Source organism: Rattus norvegicus, chromosome 5, assembly GCF_036323735.1.
Source record: "Rattus norvegicus strain BN/NHsdMcwi chromosome 5, GRCr8, whole genome shotgun sequence".
Lineage (NCBI taxonomy): Eukaryota > Metazoa > Chordata > Mammalia > Rodentia > Muridae > Rattus > Rattus norvegicus.
This window is the reverse complement of record NC_086023.1, coordinates 158,757,636-158,784,591: the sequence shown is the minus strand read 5'-3', so window position 1 is coordinate 158,784,591 and position 26,956 is coordinate 158,757,636. Positions and strand designations below refer to the sequence as shown.

Genomic DNA, 26,956 nt, shown 5'->3' with positions numbered 1-26,956 from the left:
ATATTTAATTTACATTTTTGTTTTTGTATTGCTTTGCTTTAAAAAAACAAAAACAAAAAAACAGATTCTCATATACCCCAGGCTGGCCTCAAACTTGCTACATAGCCGAGAATGGCCCTCAACTCCTCCATAACTATTTTAAACGAAGCTGGTGGGTCCTGTCACAGGGCAAGCCTGGGTCTGCAACAACTCACTTATTACTTTCTTTTTTTTCCTTTGAGACAGGCTTTCTTTATGTAACCCTGACTGGCCTTGAACTCACAGAGATCCACCTGCCTCTGCCTCCAGGGTGCTGGGATTAAAGGGGTGTGCCACCATGACCAGCTACAATGATTTTCTTGATAGATCGTCAACCTCCCACTATATTCAGGGCATACAGGACACTCCTGTGGCACCCATTCATGCCAATGATACAGATGGACTTGCTGTCCTGACTCTAACACAGGACAGGCAGTGATACAGAAGGCGGTGGCTGGGGAACAGCCTACCTGATAGTTTCCTCTTTTTTTTTTTTTTTTTTAATATTTATTTTATTTATATGAGTACACTGTCGCTGTCTTCAGACACACCAGAAGAGGACATCAGATCCCATTACAGATGGCTGTGAGCCACCATGTGGTTGCTGGGAATTGAACTCAGGACCTCTGGAAGAGTAGCCAGTGCTCTCAACCACTGAGCCATCTCTCCAGCCCTAGTTTCCTCTTTCTAATCCACTTTCCCAATCTCCTATCCCATTTGGAGAGTCTACAATTTCTACCCATCCTGTGAATATACCTTTTCCCTTCTTCTGAAGGGTCTGAGCTGGGCAATGAAACATCCTGCTTCTTGAAAGATGGCCTTCTATAGGCACAGAACAAGAAAGAGCCTTCACAAGAACTTGATCCCACTGTTTTAAACAGAAAGAAATTCTTGTGGCTGAAGAGATGGCTCAGTGGTTAAGAGCACTGGCTGCCCTTCCAGAGGTCCTGAGTTCAATTCCCAGCACCACATGGTGGCTCACAGCCATCTGTAATGGGATCCAGTGCCCTCTTCTGGCCTACAGATGCATATGCAGCACTCATACATTAAATAAATAGAAATGAAAAAAGAAAGTCTTTTTTTTTTTTTTTTGGTTCTTTTTTTTTCGGAGCTGGGGACCGAACCCAGGGCCTGGCGCTTCCTAGGTAAGCACTCTACCACTGAGCTAAATCCCCAGCCCCGAAAAAAGAAAGTCTTAATGCTGAGCTTATGGAGCAAATATTTTAGCCACTGACACGGATGGGGGGACTGAAGAACTAATGCTGGGGTGAGGTAAGTGATGGGCTCAGGAGAACTGTGTCAGGCCTGTGCCTTCTTCACCTTTCTGCCCTGTTATGAACAGGAGTCTCTACCTTCTGGTTAGCATGAAGCAAGTTGGAAATACTTACATCTGCCGGGATCCTAAGGAGCCACCGAAGACAATCATTTTGTCACCTATCACACAGGAGGAATGGCCAGCCATAGGAGGAGGCCCGTGTGTGGTGACAATGCAGTTCCACCTAATGGAAAGCAGGGGAAGGAAGCAGAAGTCAGAACCGCCTGCTCCATCTTCAATGTGTAAGGTGTGAGCCACTAGGGACACAGTCTGCCACCCTCCCAGCTGACACGGACAGGACAAGGCTGGGGGCAAAGCACAGGGTATTCACAACTTTCCCACGAGCTTCCTTCTCCAAGTTACATCCACGTCAAGATCACAATGTGGCCACAAACAGGTAAGGAAGAGTTGAAGACCATCATAGGATAAGATTTGCCTTGGTGGCTCCCTCAGCCTGGTTTGCTGAGGACGTTCTGTCATTTTATCTGACTGATGGTTACTGTCATTAGGACAGACATGTCTAGGGCCTGGAGAGATGGCTCAGCAGTCAAGAGCACTGGCTGGCTGCTCTTCCAGAGAAGACCTGGGTTCATTTCCCATCACCCACATGGTGACTCACAACTGTCTGTAACTGCATCCCAGGGTACCTGATACCCTCACACAGACACATGCAGGCAAAACAAAACAAACTCAGGAGGCAGAGGAAGGAGGACCTCTGTGAATCTGAGGGCAGCTGGGTCTGCAGTGAGTTCTAGGACAGTCAAGGAAATGTTGAGAGACCTCTCTCAAAAAAACGAAACTAAACAAAAACAAAAAAAGACAGACATGTCTGAGAAACAGCCTGAAACTGTGGCAGCATCGTGCTCCTGTGTTCCCAGAGGAGAGCTGCAGAAGCTGGAGCCTCCTTCTCCAACCAGAGCTCCTCCTCTCCTCCTCCTCCTCCTCCTTCTCCCACCAGAGCTTCTCCCCTCCTCCTCTTCTTCCTCCTCCCCTCCTCCTCCTGGGGTGTGTGTGTGTGTGTGTGTGTGTGTGTGTGTGTGTGTGTGTATGTGTGTGTTAGATCCTTTGGAGCAGAGTACTGGGAAGTAAGCTTTGGTCCTCTGTAAGACCAGAAGCATTCTTAGCCACCTCTCCAGCCCCTCCGAGAGGTTCTTGACACAGAGATAAAGAATCCACTGATTTAAAGCCCATTTGGGGGGAAGCAAGACAGCCTGGTGGGCTAAGGCCCTTGTCCCCGAGCCTGAACGTGATCTCTAGGATTCACAAGGTTAGAAGAGAGAAATGGCTGCAGATAGTCTCTGCCCTTCACACACACCCAAAATAACTAAAATACAATACAATGAAGCCATTTCTTCCAGACACAGAACAGGTTATCTGTGGGGCTTACCAGTTTTTAGATGGTGAGTATGTGTGAATTTCATCAAAGAATCTCTCTGGTTGGTGTAAGGGATAGGGACTTGGCCTTGTCCAGCCACCAAATAGCACTAGCAAGTCCTTGTACACGACCAGAGTGGCCCCAGCTTTGGGGGAAGGATAGGACCCTAGGAGAAAGCAACAGCACGGGTTAGACTGAGGAGCATACCCACAGATCACCTTTCCTTGAAAGGATGAGAAGGGGGCAATCAATGTCTGTCACCCAGCAGAAGGGTAAGGGGGAAAAGCTCAGTTTTCAGGTCTATGGGACCCATTACTGACTCATACATCTTCATACCCAGCACAGAGAGGTACTCAGTTTTCTCGGGAAAGTGCAGTGCAAGGATGCCCATCTCAAAAGGTCCCAACTTACCTTGGCTCACCTTACATATGGAGCTACAATGGCCCACAGTTAGTGGGATCTTTTATAGGCTAGTGAGAATGTTGGGTAATAGAGGAACCTCACCTCAAGTCTCACGGTCACAGAAAGAATGGTGAGCACTACAAACCATCTGTGTGGCTGTGCTGCGGTGTCTGGGAGGTATACTGAGTTACTTTCAACTTACAACAGGTTCAGTGAGATACAACCCTGTCATAACTTAGTCTAAGGGCAGTCTCAACTCCACACCGAGTTTGAGACCAGCATGGGCTCCATGATGCCCTATCTAAAAGAAAAAGCAAAGAAAGAAATGGCTCGTGTTGAGATGACACATCTCTCATAGACAGACATACCTTTCCAGAGTTTTTTGTTTTGATATGAGCATTATTATCGCCCCCAACCCCTACTGGTATCTCATTGTTAGTGTGGTCAAAGTAATCTGTCCCAATATCTATGGGTCAGAAAATACTGGAATATTAAAAAACAAAACTACCAGGCAGATAAGAGGACCAGGGTTCAATTTCCAGAAATGACATGGCAGGTCACAACATGTAACTCCAGTTTCAGGGGACCTGATGCCCTCTTCTGGACTCCATGGGCATCAGGCACACATATGGAACACAGATACACGTGCCAGCAAAACACTCAAGCGCATAAAAGAAAATTTTAAATTTATTATGTTTTTGTTTTTGTTTTTTTAAGACAGGGTTTCTTTGTGTAGCCCTGGCTGGCCTCAAACTCAGAGATCCGCTTGCCTCTGCCTCCCGAGTACTGGGAGCAAAGGTATGAGCAAACATCGTTCAGCAATTTTTTCTTTTACACTATTAAGAAAGGGTCTCATGTGGCCCAGGATGTTCTCAGAGTTGCTATGTAGCTAAGTATGACACTGAACTTCTGACAGGTGCAATTGACCATGCCTAGTCTATGGGCTGCTGGGGAAGGTACCCAGGGTTCCCTTTGACACACAGCACACCAACTAAGACATATCCCCAGCCCACAATCTGTTTTCAGTCCGTAACTGCTTCTCGTTGAATAATTTCCCTTCCCTAGGGAAGGCTGCTTAGCTCAACTAGAGAAATCTAACAATTCATTGTATTTTAATGATCTAGTTCAGAGTTATTGTACTCCAAAATGACTCATTCTGTGAAATACAAAACAAAGTTTCATACCCTTGCAACTCACTTGGAACTTATGGGTAAAATGAAAGAAACCAACAAACAAACCCCACAAATAAAATGTCTAACAGGCCAGGCTATACAGTGAGATCCTATCTTTAAAGGGAAAAAACATAAAGGCCAGGTGGTGGTGGTATCTGCCTTTAATCCTAGCACTGGAGCTGCAGAGGAACAAGGATCTCAGAGTTCAAGGCCCGCCTGGCCTACAGATCTAGCTCCAGGACAGCTAGCCACACAAAGAACCCCTGTCTCACACAAGAAAAGAGAGCTAAGCAGGAGCCCCGGTCCTACCCCACCTCATTTGGGCAGCGGCAGGGGTGGGCTGGCCCCACCTCTAAGCTGGGCAGTGCTGGATGAAGATCTTCACAGCCAGGACAACGACAGCACAACAACAGGCTATCAGAGAGGAGTTCCAGTACTGACAGGGAGCAGAAGCCAGAGGCCTCACAGACCAATGGCTCACTGCAGCCATCATCTGCAAGAAAAGATGTAGATAAAAGGGTACTGAAGTGGGAACTTACTTAAAGGTTCTTTGGAAAGTCGGTTGGATGGTGTTTTGCTGGGACAAACATGTGAAGGAGTGTTTCCTGAAGTGGGCACAGATGTGAAATGGCTAAGGCAGACTTGTGAAGGAACGTTTTGCTAAAGCAGACACAGGAGAGAGGGTGTTCTGTTAAATCAAGCACGTGAAAGGACACGTGATGAAGATTCTTTGCTTACAACACCATGTATTGGTCCACCTTACATGAGTAGTTGAGCTCCATTTGTCAGGGCTCCATAGAGAGAAATGCTCCAAAAAAACTTCTGGTGGTGTGCTGCAGTTTCTTGCCACTTCTGTGGACCTGGGCTGACTGGCACAGTGATGTCAGCTGAGACAGATGCACGTGCGGAGATGAGACCCTTGGAGGACACCTGATGTTTGGAGAGTGACAGACTCCATAGAGACAGACTTGGCCTGCTGGTACAGCTAGCTGTGCAATGCTTGTGGGTCTCAAGTCTTCGCTGATCTTTGCTTCCCTGAGAGAGCCACAGCTGAGAACTTGTCCTGGTGTCCCTCTGGGTCCTTCCTGCTGACTCAAGCCAAGGCTGAGACCTGGCTGTGGACCTGGCAGTCTCTGCTGGGCAGTGCCACTGCTGCTGATTTGTGTTTGCGGTCCCAACTCTACTGAACTGGACTGCTGGTGTGTCTGTGAAGTGTTTGCAAGTGGATCCAGCTGCCACTGGTGACCTGTGAACTGAACTGCCGATTTCCAGATAATACAGACTGGAGCTGCTCCAAAGAACTTTTCTAAACAGGTCCACTTCCCCCATATTCTTTCTTTTCCACTATCTCTGGTGTGTGGGGGCTACAAGGAAGGTTAAAGAGTTTAAGAACTTTCATTAAAAATAGGTTTTGAGGGGCTGGGGATTTAGCTCAGTGGTAGAGCGCTTACCTAGGAAGCACAAGGCCCTGGGTTCGGTCCCCAGCTCCGAAAAAAAAGAACCAAAAAAGAAAAAAAAAAAAAAAAAAAAAAAAAAGGGTTTTGAGGGCTGGAGAGATGGCTCAATGGTTAAGAGCGCTGACTGCTCTTCCACAGGTCCTAAGTTCAAATCCCAGCAACCACATGGTGGCTCACAACCATCTGTAATGAGATCTGATGCCCTCTTCTGGTGTGTGTGAAGACAGCTACAGTGTACTCATATATAATAAATAAATCTTTAAAAAAAATAGGTTTTGAAAAACTCAGGTTACAGTTTCCTGTGTGACACACCATCACATACTGCAGCTTCCACAGCTATATTTTTGTTTTCTTTTGGGGGAAAGACTGCATAGGTGGATGAGGGCTACGGAGGGAGGAATGAGGAGAAGACGAGGATCAGGGTGAATGATGTGAAATCCACAAAGAATCAATAAAGAGTTAAAAGAAAAGGCTAAAAGACTGCAGCATGACTCAGTGACTTGGACCCTCTAGACTAGCACGCGGGTTTCATCCGAGACCTGGTGATAGGGTTTGCAGTCAATGTGGAAACTGAAGCTCATCGCCACTAGGTCTCCCCAACAGCCACACAATGGGACAATCCAAAGAGCAATTCTTACTTTTATTTATTTATTAAACTGATCTTAGTATTTATGTAAGTGTGGGCATGCCCATGTGTGCACGTGTGTGTGCGTGTGTCCACATGGATGTGTGCACATGAGTGCAACCAGAGGCATCAGATCCCCATGAAGCACTGTGGTCTGCCTACATGGATGCTGGGAACTGAACTGGGAACAGCAAGAGCAGTGTGTGCTGTCAACTACTGAACTCTCCCCAGCCCTTCAAAACACAATCTGCAATACAAACTCGGTAATCTGGATAAAACTCTACAGCATCTACACTGAGGAACAGAAATAGACTCTATTTCTGGAGATTAGTAAGATTCCTGAGCAAATGAAAGAATCAACACTGAACTCCATACAAGGTAGAGTCCTCTGGGAGAGGAACTTCAGTTGAGATGATGCCTCCGCTGCCCTGCCTGTAGGGAGGTCGGAAGGGCACTTGATTGATGGGGTAGGTTGAACTCACAAATGTCACAAGCCTACTACTTTCTCAAAATTCATTCATTGTCTCAACAAACACGCTTGTTATCTTGGTTTTAATATTTAAATAAAAACAGAACCCAGTTCCTCTCCACTTATTCACGCAGGTGTGTGGTGGTTACACACTTGTGTTGAGAGCACAGGATACCTGTGGTTCCTTTCATTTTGTGGGTCCAGGAATGGAGTCCGTCTGGAAGGCAGAGTGCAGGTGAAAGTGCTTTCTCTATATACAGGGCCTGTCCCTGCAGGGTGCCATCCATTCTGAGGGCCTTCTGCTCTCAGATAACCCTTTCTGGAAATGCCCTCACGTCATGATTAAATGTCAGGACGGGTCAGGGTTACCCTCCTGCTGGCCATGGCAGCACAGACACTACTTCCAGCCCCTAGGAGCTGGTGCTGATGGCCAGTGTCCTTATCTCTGATGCCACCGCCTCCATCCTCGGCTGACATCAGACCTTCCAATAAGGTCTCCAGAAGTCCTCCAGCCTTCAGCACCAGATTCAGTCTGCTGAGGCATCTGGCTCAGGGGACACAGCAGTTACTGTGTCCTTCTCTAGTGTTCCATGGCTACTGGTGGGCCACCCAGTCCCTATGATGTAAGCCATTCTAACAAATCCCTTTTATTTTTATTTTTTGTTTTGATTTTGGTTTTGCAAGACAGGGAACGGTAGTTTGAATATTCTTGGTCCAAGGAGTGGCGCTATTTGGAGGTGTGGCCTTGTTGGAGGAAGTGTGTCACCGTGGGGCGGGCTTTAAGACCCTTGTTTAAGTTGCCTGGAAGCCAGTCTTCTCCTGGCTGCCTCAGGAACAAGAAGTAGACCTCTCAGCTCCTCCTGCACCGTGACTGCCTAGATGCTGCCATGTTCATGCTTTGATGATAATGGACTGAACCTCTAAATCCATAAGCCATTCCCAATTAAATGTTGTCCTTTTAAGAGTTATATTAGACATGGTGTCTGTTCACAGCAGTAAAACCCTAACTAAGACACAGGGTTTCTCTGTATAATGACTCTGGCTGTCCAGGAACTGGCTCTGTAGACCAGGGTGGCCTCAGACTCAAGAGATCTGCCTGCCTCTGCCTCCCAAGTGCTGGGATTAAAGTCATTCGTCACCATACCTGGCTGTTAATCCCTTTTATAACCCATACAAACTCATAGTGATTCACGCCCCCTTATATGCATTTATTATGCATGTAACTATATGCATGTGACTATCATTTCAATAATTGGATAATGGCAGAAGTCCAATATGGGTTTTGCTTGACAAAAATTCTGATTAAAGGGTTATTAAAATAAATTAATATTTTTAATATGCAAGTATTTCCCTGGTCACCATCATCTATAGCTACTGCCAGATAAATAAAAGCAAACCCAGACTGTTCCCACTACTGACTTCTAGACAAAAGACTTCCAGCTACACATGTGACTTGTTAATAGTTCATGATTTTGAAAGCTGATCTAAGACTAGACATTAGGGACACGTCAGAGGTAAAGTCTGAGAACGGAACACAATAGCATGCTAATGATTTCAAAAGAAACTCAGCAAGCAAAACAAAGTTCAGCTATAGGTTCCCATATGCTTAACTGCATGTTGCTGTGTTTTAAAGAGGGCATGGTCTAAAGTGCCCTGAAGCCAGGGGTAAACACTCTCCTTTTGGGGTTCAGGATGGTGTAAAGGTTAGGAGTGCTCACTGTTCTCCCAGGAAACCTGACTTCAGGTCCCAGCACTCACCCTGCCAGTAATTCCAGCCGCAGGGACTCTGGTGCCCTCTTCTGGCTGTTGTAGGCACTGTATGCGGGGTTCACAGGACAACACAGCACTTCTGTCTGTCTGGGCACTGGAGGGAGAGCTGTCATCTGTCACCTATTTTACACCAGAGGGTTTGCTTGGCACACGGTGCAGAAACAAGCTGCTCAGTGTCTCCCAATAACAGACTATACTTGGACAGAGGGGCCACTTCTTCTGGAAACATCTGCTGCACTGAAGTCTACCACACGGAAGTCTACTGATGAGAGGGCCCTCCCATGGTAGGACAGAGCTGCCTCCCTGTGACCATGACACAGCCTGCAGGCAGCAGCCACAATCACAACCTGATAAATCCAAACATTTCTCTTTATTTATTTATATGAGTACACTGTAGCTGTCTTCAGACACACCAGAAGAGGGCATCAGATCCCACGACAGATGGTTGTTGGCCACCATGTGGTTGCTGGGAATTGAACTCAGGACCTCTGGAAGAGCAGTCAGTGCTCTTAACCACTGAGCCATGTCTCCAGCCCATATTTAATATTTTTTTAAACAGGGTCTTTTTATATAGCCCTGGGTGCTCTTGGATTTGCTCTGTAGACCAGGCTAGCATAAAAACCAGAGATCCACCTGCCTCTGCCTCCCAAGTGTTTGGATTAAAGGTATGTGTGTCACCATGCCTGGCTTTCTTAGTGTAAACCTGTCTCTCCAATTTCCCTGTCTTTCTATTGTATGCCTCAGTTTCGACAAGAGCAGACACATCATCAACTGATGTAAGAAGTCACTGACTTGAGAGCTTGAAGGGCTAGACAGACAGACAGGTACATACAGAGATAGAGATAGATATAGAGGTACAGATACAGATATATAGTCTCAGAAAAGTTTCACTATGTGGCTTGGTGTTTTGAGATGGGATCCCTACGGGTTTTGTGGGCCAGGGAGACTGACTGCTTCAGCCCTCTAGCCTCAGGCTCTGCAGTGATGGAACACAGGCATGTGCGCCACGGCCCACTACAGGTACACATTTTCACTCTTACACCCACACCCATGCCTTTAAAAATACCCCGAGTCGTTTGTGGAATGTCCCCGTGGCAAACACTTTAGTACCTGCTCTGAGAAGCCAGCCAGGAGCCTGAACACAAAGAACTCCATGGGCACTGTTCCATGCCAACAAAGCCACATGAAAGGGCACTGCAGAACAGGGGGACGTTTACCAGCTAGAAATTAACAACATGAAAAACAGGGAAGACTCCTTGTCTCCACTGCAAGCTCTCTTTCTGGGGCAGGAGAGGTGCATCTGATAACATGTTAATTGCAGTCCCAGTCAGCTCCCTTTCAAGTAGCTCCCCTCACAGTGAAGACAATGTGCTAGTCACAGGCCTTCCCTCCTGGGGAAATGGGAAAGCCCCACCAGCCCTGAACCATGCTGGTCTTTTCACTGTCCCCAGAGGACCAAAGGTTACACAGTTCTCTATGGGGTAGGTCCTGCCCTTCTCTCCCGCAGCACAGAATACTATTCACTTCCAAAGGCATGTGTTCTAGAAAAACCTCAGAGTCTGAAGAATTCCTCCCTTCCCTCTGCTCTTCCCCATAAACCCCGAGAGCACAGGCACACACACACTGCCCCAGGACTACATCAGGCCAGAGGAAAACAAGGCAAAGTTGCCACCCCAAGAAGAATAAACTGTGTCTGTAAACAAAGTAAGGAGAAGCCAGAGCTGGTGATAAATGGTGGAGAAGTCCTTTTTTTTTCTTTTTTCTTCTTTTTTTTGGAGCTGGGGACCGAACCCAGGACCTTGTGCTTGCTAGGCAAGCGCTCTACTACTGAGCTAAATCCCCAACCCCGGTGGAGAAGTCCTTGAATCAAGCACATTTCCCCTGCTTCTGTTCTGAGCCAGCTACAAGCATATGTTGTATGCCTGGGACTCAACTGCCCACCAACGAGCGGAAGGCAGGCAGGAGCTGACCCAAGTCAGACCTACCCCATGAAAGGTGCCTGGACATAAGCTCCTCCCACTGTGTCCCAACAGGACAGAGCAAGCTCGCCTGCCAATGCAGGACAGAAGCAGAAGGGACAGAGGCACAGACATACATTTACTTGGGGCTGGCTTACAGGTTCAGAGGTTCAGTCCATTCTTATCATGGTGGGAACATGGCAGCGTCCAGGCAGGCATGGTGCAGGAGAGGGAGCTGAGGGTTCTACATCTTGATCCTACGGCAGCTAGAAGGAGACTATCTTCCACAGGACCAGGAGGAGGGTCTCTCTTGACCATAGGACCTTAAAACCTATCTCCACAGTGACACTCTTCCTCCAACAACCAACTATTTGCCTTTATAAGAGCTGCCTTGGTCATGGTGTCTCTTCACAACAATAAAACCCTAACTAAGATACCATTCCTCCAGTACCACCACCCACCAAGCCAATAAATCTAAAAAAATAAAAAATAAAAATGCAAGGTGTGAAGTTATGCCTCTAAACCCAGCACTCCTGTGAAAGACAAGCGGATCTGTGCCTTCCAGACCAGTCAGGTCTATGAAGTGAGACCCTGCCTGAAACAAAACTAAATAGTTAATGTCAAAACTGGCAGTGGTCTGTAAGCATTCTGCTATCCTGATTACGTGATGTCGTAGGTACTTTAACTAGTAAACAACTGTTAGAGTCAAAACCTCTTGGAGTGAGGTTTTCAAGAAGTCATGCTTAGGTGCTAGCAGGATAATTCTTATGGCAAAGATACTCGCTGTCCCAGGTTCAATCTCTGGAGCCCACATGGAGGAAGGAGAAAGAACTCGGAAATTCCTCTCCACTCATACATGTGCTATGGAGCATTCATGTCTGCATCACCACAAGGCAGGGTTTGGGGCTTTTTTGTTTTGTTTCGTTTTTTGAAACAAGGTTTCTTTCTGTGCAGCCCTGGCTGTTATGGAACTCTGTAGACCAGGCGGGCTATGAACTAAGAGATCCTCCTGCCTCTGCCTCCCGAATGCTGGGATTAAATGCATGCATCACCGATAATAAATACATAATTCTTCACATAAATACAGTTTGTATGTCACTGTCACTGACATACACCAATCAAATATCATTTTAAGATTTCAGAAAGTGTAGTAAAATAGCAATGGTGCCCAAAAAAAGCACATGGGGTAGAGCCACACTCCATACAAAGGCACTCAACACACACAGTACAAAGGTGCTGGCTGAGAGGGCACAGAGTAGAACCACACTCGAGATAAAGTTACTGGTGGAGAAAGTTCTAGGGCTCTACCTGTCTGAAATATAGATTCTAGGGAGAAGTTCAATCTGATTTCCCAAGGTCCAGGAGACCTGAGCTCTGAAGGAAGACGCAGTCTCCTACCCAGAAGTCAATACATGACCAATCACAGTGCTCATCTTCCTCTCAAGAGCAGGTGAGCTTTTCCACAACAGACTCTGAGCCAAGTCTTCCAATATGCTAGGCTTATTCAAACCAGCACACTGAGAAAGTTAGAAGCACCTCAGGATAAAACCTGTGTTTCCACAATTAGAATGGATTTCTACAAGTTCATAGAAGGTTAACATCTGGATGGCACCGGAGACCCATAAGACAGCATACAAAATGAAGTTCATTGTGTCCTAAAGCACAGGACGGGGTTAGGAAGTTCCACGGATACCTGAGAATGAACAGGGGCAGTGCTGCACAGGGAGTTCTGAAAGCTGAGGAGTCTGCTTTATTTCCAGTGACACTGTCTTGTTTAAGTGACATGTTAAATAAAAAAAAATGTAAAAGACTCCAGAGTTTGACTAAATGACTCAGAGTCACATGATGATGGGAGGAGCCAGTGACATATTAGTAATGGATGCATTTGGTAACCACAAAAAAGAAAAAGAAAAAAGAAAAGAAAGAAAACAAAACAAAACAAAACAAACCTAAAGGTAGAACCGAGTCTTCTCATTCACAAACAAAACTAAATTAAAAGGGAAAGCAATGAGGCTAAGAGCTGCATTGACAGCCCAGTGGTTAGAGCAGTGCCTGCTCTCCCAGAGGAATGGGCTCCATTCCCAGCACCCACATGGCAGCTGGCAGAGGTCTATAACTCAGGGATCTAGGACTAGGTGGATTCAAAACGACCCCAGAAGAGGGTTCTCTCGCCTACAAGTGTGTTTTCTACCTATTTTTCTTTATGCTGATGTGCATGTGCACATGCGCCTCTGGCGGGAGGTCAGAGGAAGGCCTGCGGGAACTGGCTGTCCCCTTCTACTTTTTGGGTATTGAGGATCCATCATCTTGGTACTGCTGGGCTATCTAGCTGGTGCACTCGTCTCTTTTGAAAGTGCAGATCCAGGAAGTGGTGAGGTGGCTCAGTGGTTAGGAACACTTACTGTGGCAAGTGTGAGAACCTGTATTGCTATCCCAGATTCAGGTAACAACCTGGGTAGAGTCCTAAGACACTTAAAATCCTAGTCCTGTGGAGGTAGAGACAGGAAGACTATTGGGGTTCACTGGTTGCCAGCCTACCTGCCCACCTTCCCCCAAAGTAAACTCCATGTTTAGGAAAAGACCCTGTCTCAATGGCAGAGTGATAGAGGACTCCTGATACCTTCCTCTGGCTTCCGTGTGTGTATTCACACCTCTGTGTATTCACACTGGCATGTACACATATACCACCCCACCCCCCAGATCCATCACCCCATCCACAACTCTGTGCATTAGACTAAAGACTACGTGGACATGAGGATGGTCTGCCACTCTACTGTCGAGGAATACAGTCTGCCTTACTTCTCTATGCAGCTAGGAGGTACACAGAAGACATCCCAAGACACGTGAGAATGTGGGGCTTTCTTCTAAAACAAGATTCTGAACCCACAAGCCAGGACTGGGAACTCCATGTGAAGGTACAGAACTGGGATGGGATTCACAAAAATCCTTGGAAGATCCTATGGAAGAAAGTGGTGGGAAAATCAAATGATGCCCCAGGGCTATTTAAGCCATGACCGGTTAGCTCCACAGCGTTACTATTCAGAGACTCCAGCAGCACAGTATTTAAAGCTGCTTCTAACTGAGGAAACATGTTTCACCAACTCAAATTCTCTCCTTTTTTGCACGAGAGTGGAGTAATCTTTAGGAAGTTTTGAAGCCAGAATGCTCAAATGCTAACTTAATAACTTTATCTTGAGCTAAAGCAACGGGAAGGGCAGTGTGACTTACAGTTGCTATTAACTAGGTGTCGGAGTCAGCTTCATTTTGAATCATAGGTAATTTATTTGAGAAACTGGTTTAAGTGTTAGTCCTTTGAAACACACATTTAAAGAATAGCTTATATACTTTGGGAATTAAACACAGGCTAAGCCAAACAAACTTCTTTAGGAATTAAGGTGCCTCCTTTGTACAATTCTAGAAGGTCAGTTAATTTCCTGGAACTGCTTGGCAAAGACTAGGTTCACTCACATGACTTCCGACGACTCCTCTCCTCTCATCTTCCACTAGATCATGAGTGATAAAACAATCAGTACAAAGTCCGCCCCAGTCCCCACTGGTCAGCATGAATACCCATACTCCTATCCGCCGGTGCTCAAATCCTCCACTTGACAATTCCCCACTCTGTCTGATCAGTCACCTCCTCTAGAAGACCACTGTCCCTGGCATGCAGACAAGCTATAGAGTCATAGTGATGGCTGGCCTAGAATTCACTATGAAGACCTGGGTGGCCTCAAACTTGCAGTGATCCTCCTGCCTCTGCTTCCCAAGTATGGGGATCACAGTATTCACCATCACACTTGGAAGATGAACCGCCATAAAACTGCAACTAAGCCTCGATGGGCTGGTGGGACACATCTTCAATCCCAGCACTCGGAAAGTAGATTTCTATGAGTTCAAGGCCAGCCTGGTCTACATGGTGATTTCTAGGTAGCCAGCGTTGCACAGTAAAACCCTGTCTCAAAAAAGTAATAATGGCCTGGTGGTGGTAGTGCATGCCTGTAGTTAATCCCAGCACTCAGGAGGCAGAGGCAGGTAGATGTATGAGTTCAAGGTCAGTCTGCTGTACAGAGTGAGTTCCAGAGAAATCCTGTATCCTGTCTCGAAAAACAGGAAAAAATAAAAGGCTCAGTGGCACCTACTGTTCTTCAAGAGGATCGGAGTTCAATCCTCAGCACTGACGTCGGGCAGCTTATCCCTGTCACTCCAGCTTTAACACCCTGGCCTTCGTGAGTGGCAACTCTCCAACCCACACACAGAGAGACATGGGCAAACATAGGCAAAATAGACCAAATGCACACACTCCCCGCCCTCTCAGTCCCATGCCACGCCTCTTGGCAGCTCACTCTCCTTCTACTCTACAAACCACTGGCGGACCACTCTAGCTGACTCTAAACCTGCTCGTACCTTTCTGAGCTGGCACCATTTCTCACCTACAGATCACTAGCAGCCACTTGTCCAAAGACACACACTTCTAGGGATGCTGGAGGCTGTTGTTCTTTTAACAACCACATGTTTCACTTCCTTAAACAAGTCTGGTTGACCCGACTGCACCGGATGTACTTAATCATAGGCAGGCAGAAGTATGTCAGGACGTATGCTTGCCCCCAATTGGACAGAGTGGGTGGCCTTTACAAGTACCCAGCTAATGTAGTAGCTCATGGTCATTTTCTGGGAACTCTGGGATGGGTCTGGCTAGAATCTATCATCCTGGCCGTATTTAATTAAAGCTTGCTTCAGATTTAGTGGGATTAATAACATAAAAGAGCCAAACCTACACTTCTCTTTACTATGTATCCTACCCTCAAAACAGGTTCTATTTTGTATCTAGCTGCACAAGCTGTGAACCTGTGCCTTGGCTGGCCCTCTCTCCTACATCCAATCCACCAAATGTATTTCCATGTAAAGATCCAGCCGAAAGCCATCCACTAGATCCTCTCTCCACACCATGACTCTAGACCACAACCCCACACTGCTCTTACTGTAATAACCTCCAGCCTCTTCTCTTTGATCTACTTCCTTTCTTTTCGAATATCCAGGAAACAACACTAGGCTCAGGGCTAGAGATGGCTCAGTGGTTAGGAGCACTGACTGCTCCTCCAGAGGTCCTGAGTTCAAATCCCAGCAACCACATGGTGGCCCACAACCATCTGTAATGAGATCTGATGCCTTCTTCTGGTGTGTCTGAAGACAGCAATGGTGTACTCATATACATAAAATAAATCTTTAAAGACACTAGGCTCTAATTAAAAAGTTAGGGTGAGATGGCAATTAGAGTCTTTTAAGGCACTTCTATAAAAGATGACTGTAAACATTCAATAGCTTGTTTTAAAAAGGAAACAAACAGGGCTGGGGATTTAGCTCAGTGGTAGAGCGCTTACCTAGGAAGCACAAGGCCCTGGGTTCGGTCCCCAGCTCTGAAAAAAAGAACCAAAAAAAAAAAAAAAAAAAAAAAAGGAAACAAACAGTCCTAGCACATGACAAAGGCAGGAAGATCAGGAGTTCAAGACCAGCCTGAGATACAAGAGACAGTCAACCAACCGACCAATCAATCAGCCAACCTAAAGAGAACGGTCTCAGTGACTATCGTCTATGTAGACTCTTAGTTACCACCCCAGCTACTATGGGGATTTCAAAGCATCGTCTTCACACTTAATGGTTTACCAGGCTGGAGAGACAGCACATTCTGCTTATGCAGAAGACTAAGTTCGTTCTTAACATCCATGCCGGGTGCTCAAAACTTCCTACTCTCCAGCTCAGCAGATCTGACCACTTCTTCTGCACTCTGCAAGCGCTGGTGCCCATAAGCACAAACCCTCCCCATGCAACTGGAAATAAAATAAATTTTATGACAACAAAACTTAGTGATTTACTAAAAAGAATAAAGTTTCATGTGTTTCTTAAAGGAAGTTGTGAAGGTCCCCAGCCCAGAGCTCCATTTGCAAAGAAGGGAACAATACCCACGGCAGATTAGCAAGGTGTGTAGGGAGGGTACACGGCACAGCTGAACCAGCACTGAGACTGGGACAATGAAGGGTGCTTAGAAATGGTGCCTCGACCTAATGCCAGGTATAGTGGCTACCGGGTGCAACATTTTCAAAGTGATTATTTATTTAATGTATATCAGTGTTCTGTCTGCAGGTAGGCCTGTGCATGTATGTGTCTAGTGCCTGTGGAAGCCAGGAGAGGGTGTTGGATCGTATGGGACTGGAGTTATAGACAGCCGTGAGCCACCTTGTACGTGCTGGGTCTCTGAAAAAGCAGCAATGCTCTAACCACTGAGCCATCTCTCCAACCTCAATGTTCTACATTTTACAAACCGTAGCTCCAGGGGCTAAGAGATAGCTCAGCAGTTAACAGCGCTTGTTGCTCTTGCAGAAGACTGGGGTTCAACTCCAGTGTCCACACAGTGGCTTACAACCATCTGTAACCCCAGTTCTAGTGGATCCAACAAGCAAGCGCATGGTTCACATCCATGCGCATAGGCAAAATGCATATAAATGTTATTTTTAAAAAAGAATTTGTGGGGGATGGGGATTTAGCTCAGTGGTAGAGCGCTTGCCTAGCAAGCGCAAGGCCCTGGGTTCGGTTCCCAGCTCTGAAAAAAAGAAAAGGAAAAAAAAAAGAAAAAAAGAATTTGTGACTTCAAACACTTATTAATCAATGCTTCTTTACACGTATAGGGAACAAAGGAACTAAAAAAGGAGTCCTTAGTCAGCATAAAATCCTGAACCCTAAATCGGCAGCATTTAGCCATGCTTTCAACTTTTCACATAGCCCTGCACAAACCCCCACCCGCCCACCCCCAGAGTGCTCCAATAACCCTGCCTGTGTGCTCCTGCTCTGTCTGCTGAGATCTGTGGAAGAAGAGCTAAGCCTCTGGCCACAGCCTTACAGCAGCAGTTCTTAAGCACAGGGAGCATGACTGGCTTCCCAGCCTTTAAGACAGGATCATGCAGTCCACACTTCTGAGAGGTACGGTAAGTCACTGTCACTGAGAACTGAGGTCATGCCAGAAGTGAAGCCCCTGCCTCCTCACCAGTGTCCTTCCTAAAAGGCCAAGCTGACCCAACCTAAGCCAATTAGCAAGGCAAGGTCTAAGTAAATGACAAGAGCCCAAGAAAAACACAAGTCTCCTTGGCGCCGAAACTCAGCTCCATCTTTGAAAAGCCAAGTGAAGAAGAGTTAGGGGAAAGCCTGCCAATGAATGTAAGGGGAGCATCTAACACCCCAGGGGCTCAACTTCTCCATGGCTCCAGCACCTCCAATCTCATGACTGACATTCAAATTGACAGGACAGCCTCACGAGTGCAAAAACAACTGTTTTTTGTTGTTGTCTTTTAAAGAAAAGATTAAATCAAAAGGAGAAAAGGAATCTGTTCTCCAGCGTAATACTGCCATCCTGGGACTGGTAGGAATGCACCTACTATGAGATCTTCCCACACTCCTGAGTAACCAGCAGAGGCACGCCCCATACACTCCCCGAATATCTGAGTTGGCAAGAACAAGTGTTATTCAGAGACCTCAGCCTGGGACAATAGCGCCTGTCAGTCAACCATGGTTCTCACGACTCTGTTCTGTTCTTCAACTTCATTCCAAACAGAAATCACACTTGTGCACGTACCTGAGAAAACCACACCATGGTTCACACAGTGCCACAGTGATGCTGGACAGGTTCCAATACTAATATCGACAATAAAGCACAAACGTGTCTGTCTATCTATTTATTTGCTTGCTTGCTTATTTATTTATTTATTCATTCATTTATTTATACAGAACCCCTTTATGTAGCCCTGGCGGCCCTAGAACGCTCTATGTAGACCAGGCTGACCTTGACCTCCCAAGTGCTGAGACTGAAGACGTGCACCACCTATAATTTTGTTTTTACTGCAAAGCTTTAGATAAGCATATGACCCTAGGCGTTTACACAGCAGATGTAACAAAGAACATGGGACTGGTAACATATGCCAAGAAGTCCTTTGTGGAAAGGCAGAAGTCAGCGGTCCATCACTTACCTGAGGCCAACGGTCGAATCCACTCTTTGCTATTTAGGTCGAGCCTCCAGAGGTCATTGAAGGCAGCATTGCAGCTGCTCTGGGTACAGCCTCCAAAGACATACATAGACTGATTGGCATCGTAATAGCATGCACCTACGGGGGTAGAGAAAAACAACAAACAAGTGACTGCAGCTTAATTCTGAGATACTGTTAACATTTACCCATAACCCACTTTTTCCCAAAACTCAGTTATCCCACACATTCAATAGCTCTGGACCAGGCAGCAAAGTTCTCTCCTTAGCAGCGTGTCTTCAGACTGGTCGGTATCTTATTATCACTAAAAAAAGCCCAGAGAAAAGCCTCAGAAGTTTCTTTTTTATTATTTAAAAATATCTAAACATTTACTTTTATGTGTAAGGGTCTCTTTCTTGTGTGTATGTCATGCGCATCATGTATGTGCAGTACTCATGGAGGCCAGAAGAGGGTGTTAGACTCCCCTGGAGCTAGAGTCAGACAATTATCAGCTGCCATAAAAATGTGCGGACCTCAGTCTTCTAGAGGAGCCCACAGTGCTCGTCTACAGACAAGGCATCTTTCTAGCCCCTAGCCGTTCCATTTCTGAGTATGGCACACCCCAACAATGGCATCACAGAGCAGGATGGCACAATTCCAGAAAGAGCAACGCACATTCAGATGGTGGCATTCGGAGTGGGGCTTCTGTCACTCTTGCTAATGTAAACTACACCAGGTGCCCTAGGGCAAAGCAAGCCAGCCTCCACAAAAGCCCTTCCTCTGTCCTCTAAAGACTCTTCTCTAAGTTCTGCATTTCCAAAGGTAACCTAAAGTACAAAGCTTTGTATGAAACACAACATCAAGTGTGAAAACAATTTTAACCAGCACCATGGACACCACACAGACACCACTGTGCCTAAATCAAGATGGGTTTTGTGAAGTACAGCAAAGGAAACAGCAGCTCAGGCCCAAAGCAACTGAAGGAAGAAGCTGAAGCGACTGAGCCCCAGGCAGCAAAGAACCAAAGCCACAGAAGAGCCACAGGTAGCTGATCGCACGCTCATCATAGGAGCATTCCCAAGAATAAACCCAGAGGAACCTAATCCAGAGTTCAATGGGAGCAGAACAGCTGAGCTCTGCTATCCCGGTGCTGTTCTGAGGAGACGATCTGAGGCGATGAACACAAGCCCTGCAGCCTCACATCACCACCTCACTGCAGGAAGACACTGGGCAAGCTTCCTTCCCCATGTCCAAGTCAGGCACACAGGCTAGAGAACCATCCCTCCTTTCTCACGTAAACCCAACAGTTGGTGTCACAGAGAGGAAGGGCAAAGAGCAAAGAATCAGGAATCCTGAGATGCTCATGCTTGGCTGTGGTTTAGTCTAGCTCGACACTATTCTCAAGGTCTCTTTGTAATTGCTATGCCACTTCCTTGAGTTCCTAGCCTGCATTCGCTGCCATGGTTAGTTACAGCAGTAGTGTGCGCCGGCTGTGTGAGGCACGCGTCTCTTTCCTCTCAGCCAGCTGTCAGGCCTCTAAGTAAACTCATACCCAGGCCATGTCAGAAACCAGCTGAATAAAGCCATGTGCTCTGTTAGTTGCCCCAGTAACCCCAGTAAAGCAGCAAATGACCACATGGCTGTCACTGCATTAACAACAAAAATGCTGCACTATGACATACTGGCTCTCACTGCTCACCCAGCACCCACTCCAGTGACATAGGAGCTTTAAATGTTCTGGGTTGGTTTTTGGTTTTGATTGTTTTTTTGGGGGGAGGGTATTGTTTATTTGTAGACAGACTCTATGTAGCTCTGGCTGTCCTAGAACTCTCTACATAGACCAGGCTGGCCTAGATCTCACAAAGAGCCTCCTGCCTCTGTCTACTAAATGCTAAGATTAAAGGTGTGCACCACCATGCCCAGTCTCTAAATACCAAGCCTTCTGGGGCTGGTGAGATGGATCAGCAGTTAAGAGCACTGGTTGTTCTTCCAGAGGTTGTGAGTTCAACTCTCAGCAACCACGTGGTAGCTCATCTATAAAGGCATGCCTCTTCTGACATGCAAGTGCACATGCAGGAGAGCACGCTACATAAAAAAGAATGTTTAAAGCACTGGGTGTTCTTCCAGGGGACTAGAGTTCAGTTCCCAGCACCCTCTTGTCTTCACAACAAGAAAGTCTATTTTAAGAGTGTTGCTTGTTCTACAAAGCAAGTTCCAGCTCACACTGTGAGCTCCTAACTCAAAATAAAAGTAATGTAAATAGGGGCTGGAGAGATGGCTCAGTGGTTAAGAGCACCAACTGCTGGGTTGGGGATTTAGCTCAGTGGTAGAGCACTTGCCTAGCAAGCACAAGGCCCTGGGTTCGGTCCCCAACTCCAAAAAAAAAAAAAAAAAAAAAAAAGAGAGAGAGAAAAAAAGAAGAGCACCAACTGCTCTTGCAGAGGTCCTGAGTTCAAATCCCAGCAACCACATGGTGGCTTACAACTATCTGTAAAGAGATCAGATGTCCTCTTCTGGGGTGTCTGAAGACAGCGACAGTGTACTTATATATAATAAATAAATAAATCTTAAAAAAAAAGTAATGTAAATAAATAGAGTAAAAAGTAGAGCCCAATCAACTCCCATTGCTCACGTTTGTAAGAACTGCAAATAACAAACAATTCAGTTAAGGGGCTTGAAAGGTGTGAGGACAACTCCCGGTGCTACATCTCCATTTCCATTAAGGACACTCAGCAGCTCCAGGTTACCTTGGTCTCGCTCTGCAGCCCAAGCTTGCCTTGAGCTTGTGGGGAGCCTCCTGCGCACTGGGAATACAGGTAACTAGGGTTACGCACATGGCTCATCAGACGTGCAGTGGACAAGTAACTCCAGTAATAGAGCCATTGTGAGGAACTACCTGACAATACGCCAGAGCTATCCAGGCCAGCTCAATGGATAAAGGTGCTTGCTGTCAGGTCTGATGACCCAGGAACCACTTGGTAGTGCGCACACATACAGTAAGTAAAATAAAGGGTATGGAAGTCCCTGATTTCCTTGCTAGGATTGTCAAGTCCAGCTTATGTCGCCCCAAGTCGCCCCAGAGTCACGTAGCGAAGGAGCAGGGCGCCTTTATTTCTCAGAGATGGCAAACATTCTTCTCCTCTATTTGGATTGAAAACCCAGTCAGCTGGGCCCCATGAGGTCTTTCACATGTATTTTAATCCTATACTAAAATAGTGCGAGCTGCACTTGCCTATTTTGCTCTGAACAAACAAAGGTTTCTGAAGCAGAAAACAGGGCCGACAGCTAAGGTACTGAACCACGAGTGACCAGTGAGCTGGGGAGAAAAGGAGTCAACTTGGAACACAATGGTTAGAACTCAGATATAACAGAACAAGAGTACACTACATATTGGACACCAGGCATGTTTAGTCATAAGCTCAAGAACAACATGGTCCAAATAATGAATTCCAGCCAGGGCCACATAGCAAGACTCTTCCTCAAAATCCAGAAAGAAAATAGGATTCAAACAGTCCAACAAGCATCCCATTCACTCCACTTACTGCCTGCTTGGGTGAGACACTGCGTGGTGACAGCAGAGGGAACGCCCGAGGAGATAAGGACTTCAAGCAGGTCTGTCCTACCAAGTCCCGCTGTTGCCTCACGTTCTCCACCCAAATAGGTTTTCCTTCCAGAACATCTAGACCTCTGGGATGTTGCAGCAGTCAGAGCTCACAGCAGTGTGAATACTACACTAAGATTGTAATTGTAGAGCCTGTGTGTCCCACTTGTTAAATCCCCAAACTTGTCCATGAACAGCTATAACAGACACTTATCTCAAATTTCAACAGTGTCCAGGCAAAGGCACAGCCACAATTTAACTGCACGCAAAGCCAACAGTTCTCCACTGACCACAGTAATTTTCTATTGAACTACAATCATCTCAGATGCACGATCTCGAGGAAACAGGTCTTCTACCATGTCTGAACAGTCCCCAAAAGTTCCCTGGGTGAGCTGCACACTCTTTACATTCAGACTTTCGTGTTTTCCTCCTGTCACCAGGGAAAGGCCCTGAGGCATGTATCCCATGCTGGAAGAGACTATGCTGTCATGTGTCTCCCAGCTACAAGCTGGAACATATTTGATAAGGCCTGTAATTATATAACTCAGGACAGCCAAGGGTGTGGATCCAGCCTGGGCCTGCAGGCTCCCGCAGGTGCCAGGTCAGCAGTGTGTGGAACTACCTGACTGTATGAGAAGCCTAAATACTTCGAGGCTTACGGTGTTGGGAAGTGTCTATAGTAATCTGACAAGAGAATCCGCCATTAACCAAGACTGTCATGATTAGACTTGCAGACATCCACCAAGTGAAACTTCACCTGTCGTTTCTGTCCCAGGCTTTTAACACAGGAAGGATCTTGTACTTGACATGTATTTGTTATGCCTATGGCTTTGAACATTTCTTTTTAATTGTGCGTGTGTGTGTGCGTGCGTGCGTGTGTGTGTGCGTGCGTGTGTGCGTGTGTGTGTGTGTGTGTGTGTGTGTGTGAGAGAGAGCACACCACGGCACATCTGTGGAAGTCAGATGACTTGCAGAGTTGGTTTTCTCTCTCCTGTGTGTGTCCTAGTAACTGAGCTCAGGCCTCAGGCTTGGTGGTGGCACCTTTCCCTGCTAAACCACACCTGCTGCTGCTTAAGCCCACACACCCTGACAATGGTTAAAATCCGTTAGCACTGATGTGGCTCAAAGAGAACTTAACTAGGGAGCTGCCTCCCAAGCCCCCGAGACAAGCAGAGTCCTGACCAGGCCGTGAGAGGCAGAAGGGGTTAGGAGTGAGGATGCCAATGTCCACTCATCAGAATCAACCTGCTGAAGGCTCCACTCTCTTTCAACAAGCCATCCGGCCCATCCCCGGATCAACACATGGTCACAGCCAATGTCAAGTTCTGGCCTGCTGTGTAGTCCCTCAGTTCTCTTTTTTTTTTTTTTTTTTTTTTGGTTCTTTTTTTCGGAGCTGGGGACTAAACCCAGGGCCTTGCGCTTCCTAGGTAAGCGCTCTACCACTGAGCTAAATCCCCAGCCCCCTCAGTTCTCTTCTTGAGAAAAGCATACTCTATCAGGTGAACATGGTGAGTGACAACTATTCGCGCTAAAACAGTCTGGCAATATCTCTGCTGTATGGATCTCCCATCTGCCTAAGCAGCTAGACTTGCAGTCTCCTGACTCGGCCTAAACTGTTCAAAGTGTGAGCAGGGGCCAGGACCTGAAAGAGATGTAAGGGAGACAGGGTCTGTGAAGTGCGTAAGATGTACATGAGCTAGGAGATCATCTGCTTGAGGCTGCTTCTCTTGGGGCACCAGCCACAGCCGACATTCATTATGTCAAAGAGCTTTTTCCTTTATGAATCTAAGTGTGTGGAGTGAGTTCTCATTGCAAAGGCACAGTAACTCTAGACGAGCTCTGAACTAGGTGCTAGGAAGTACAAGGACATCTGCCATATGGGATTCAAGTGACAAGGGACAAGCATTTGAGGACATTATGATTGTTTCTCGACCACACTTCATAAGCAGAACTTGCCATATATATCTTACAAATAAAGAAACGGGGTAAGAAGCTCGGGGACCTTGGTTCCCAGATGTAAAGGTCTTTGCTGTGGGCTGACAAAGCTTCTCTGACAGAGACTGTGAGGAAGGTGCCTGTGTTCAGAAAGAGCAGAGGGAAAGTGTAGTCTCCGCAGTGCAGAGGTCAGGGCAGTGTGTGAACCATGTGGCTTTTTCTGTTGCTGTGGGAAGTAGGGTCTAGCTTTAGTTTCATCCAGCTAGAAGTGGAGAGACAGAAAGAAGACACTCAGAGGGAGAGAGGGCAGAACTAGACTCAGGCTTGCCTTGCACCATGGGAAGAAAAGAGGCCTGCACTGAGTGCCTGAGCTGTAACAATCAAGAAAAGGAAAACAGAAAAGATCCGAGGCACAACAGAAACTGGCTATTTGTTTTGTTTTACACAGAATCTTAGGCAGCACAGGCTGACCTCAGACTCATTCAGTAGCTGGGGCTGTCCTTGAACTCCTGATCCTCCTCACTCTACAAAGTATAAACAGACTACCATGTCCAGCTTTGTATCCTGAGGGCAAGAATTGAGAATGAATCCAATACCTCAAGCCTGTGTATCTAAGATGATAGTGACATTCACTAAATTAAGGAAGGGAAAAAGTTGGGGGGTGGGGGCTGGCTCCACTTTTAGCTAAATGAGTATGAAACATCCAGTATCTCCATGGTAACGTAAGTGAAGAATTAAAAATGCAGATCTTGAACCAACATGAAGTAGGGATAAGAAAGAAAAATGATGGATCAAAAATAGATACAGAATAGAAAAAGGAAGGAACCAAGGGGGAGAGATTAAATCCTTTAGTTTTCTTTTCTTTTTTTTTTTGATTTATTTATTTTATGTATGTGAATACACTGTCACTGTCTTCAGACACTCCAGAAGAGGGCATCAGATCCCATTACAGATGGTTGTGAGCCACCATGTGGTTGCCAGGATTTGAACTCAGGACCTCTGGAAGAGCAGTCAGTGCTCTTAACCACTGAGCCATCTCTCCAGCCCCCTTTAGTTTTCTTTTAATTTTAAAATTACATTTATTAGCCAGGCAGTGGTAGTGCAAACACCTTTAATTCTAGCACTTGGGAGGCAGAGGCAGGTGGATCTCGGAGTTTGAGGCCAGCCTGGTCTACAGAGCCAGCCTGGTCTACAGAACAATTCCCAGGATATCCAGGGCTACCCAGAGAAGCCCTGTCTCTAAAACCAACAACAACAAATATCTTATTTATTCATTTATTCATTCATTCATTTATTTTTTTCATTCATGCATTCACTCACTAATCTTGTGCATGTACGTAGGAACACACGTGCCAAGGTGCGTGTGTGGAGGTGAGAGGGCAATTTTTTGTGACTTGATTCTCTCCATTCACCATGTGGGTTCTGGGGATCAAACTCAGGTTGTCAGCCTTGGCTGCAAGCACCCTTATCTGTCGAGCCATCTCACCAGCCCTCAAATTCTTAATTTGTAATCTGTATGCCGAACTGCCTGTTTTTCTATAATGGTCCTCTTTAGTTTGTCAGTCAGAACCAGAAAAAAGCAATGATGTGGAAACTTTTTTTAAAAAAAAAAATTACCTATGACTCCTTCCTGGATTTCAAACAGCATGATGAGCTGCCCTTGCCAGAGGATCACAGTGACAGGCTGGGAGGTGCAGCAGCTTGAGGTAAGAGTCCTTTCCCTCCACAAGCTGACTGCCCCCAGTGTGCTGCTCTGCTCACACAAAGCTGGCTGACATAGGCAGACTCACTCTCCTTACACTCACCATGTGCGGGACAGTCTTAGGGCTGGACATAGCTCTGTGGTAAAGAGTTTGCCCTCAGGAAAAGGCCCTGATTTTGATCCCCAGTCTTGCAAAAACCAGCCTTCAGAAACCCTGTCAGCATCTTTCTTACTATTTGTAGTAGTAACACACACTGATCAAATATGGATCCTGACAGAAAGAACGCCAACTAATCCAGCCATTCTGAGTCATGGCCTGCAAACTTCAGAAACACTTGAGACCTCTTCAGAACTCTTAGGAACAGAACAGCAATGATGATGATGGTACTCGCTTTTTGTTTCGGAGACAGAGTTTTGCTAGACAGCCCAACTGGTCTTGAAGCCCTCCTGCCCCCACCACCTTGGCAGACTTCTCTCGCACTGTGTTGGCAATGGCTTTAAGAGCTCAGCAGCACTGGGTAAACTGCTGGTGTTTCAACATGGGTCAAGACACTATCACTCCACTATTCTCTTTTTTTCCCATTACATTTATTGATTGATTCACTGGGGGAGGAGACATAAGCCACAGTATAAGTGTGGAGGTCAGAGGACAACTCTCAGTTAACAGACAACCAGCAGGAGTTGGCTTTCTTCCACCATGTGGCTCCTAGAGATGGAACTCAGGTAATGACAGCAGCAAGCCCCTTCACCTGCTGAGCCATCTCGCCAGCCCTCACTGTCACACACCAGCGTTCTTCACTGTCACACACTCACAGTTCTGATTTCATCAAGTCCCATGGAGGGCTCATAGGTGTCCCCCCCTGAGCAGCATTAGTGAATGGGTAGCTCCCTTCATCTGTCTCCTTGGTCTACTTTCATCCAACACCAAAGCAAGAAACAAGTCCTAACTATTTCTGAACATCTTCAGACAAGTATAGCAAAAGATCTGGGGGCTGGTGGCACTGAGGAGCCTCACCTCCTGGTGTTTACAACTCCTGTCAATCTCTGTGTGACCAAGAAAATAGAACAGAAGAGATGCACTTAGTTCAGAGATTGTGAAGACTACTCTAGCTTCTGTCTCAGACACCCTCTCAGTAATACAGTAAGCAGCT

General features: G+C 46.4%; 1 protein-coding gene across 1 annotated transcript in view; it reads right to left on the bottom strand.

The window, feature by feature from the left end:
- Window positions 1-26,956, bottom strand: part of Fbxo42 (F-box protein 42) — a 58,396-nt gene that overhangs the window by 7,969 nt on the left and 23,471 nt on the right. The window contains exons 4-6 of the mRNA NM_001395590.1: window positions 18,574-18,708; window positions 2,721-2,874; window positions 1,407-1,517 (exon numbers count right to left, since the gene is read on the bottom strand). Of these exons, the coding sequence (NP_001382519.1) occupies window positions 1,407-1,517; window positions 2,721-2,874; window positions 18,574-18,708 (400 nt within the window). The remainder of the gene's footprint in view (window positions 1-1,406; window positions 1,518-2,720; window positions 2,875-18,573; window positions 18,709-26,956) is intronic.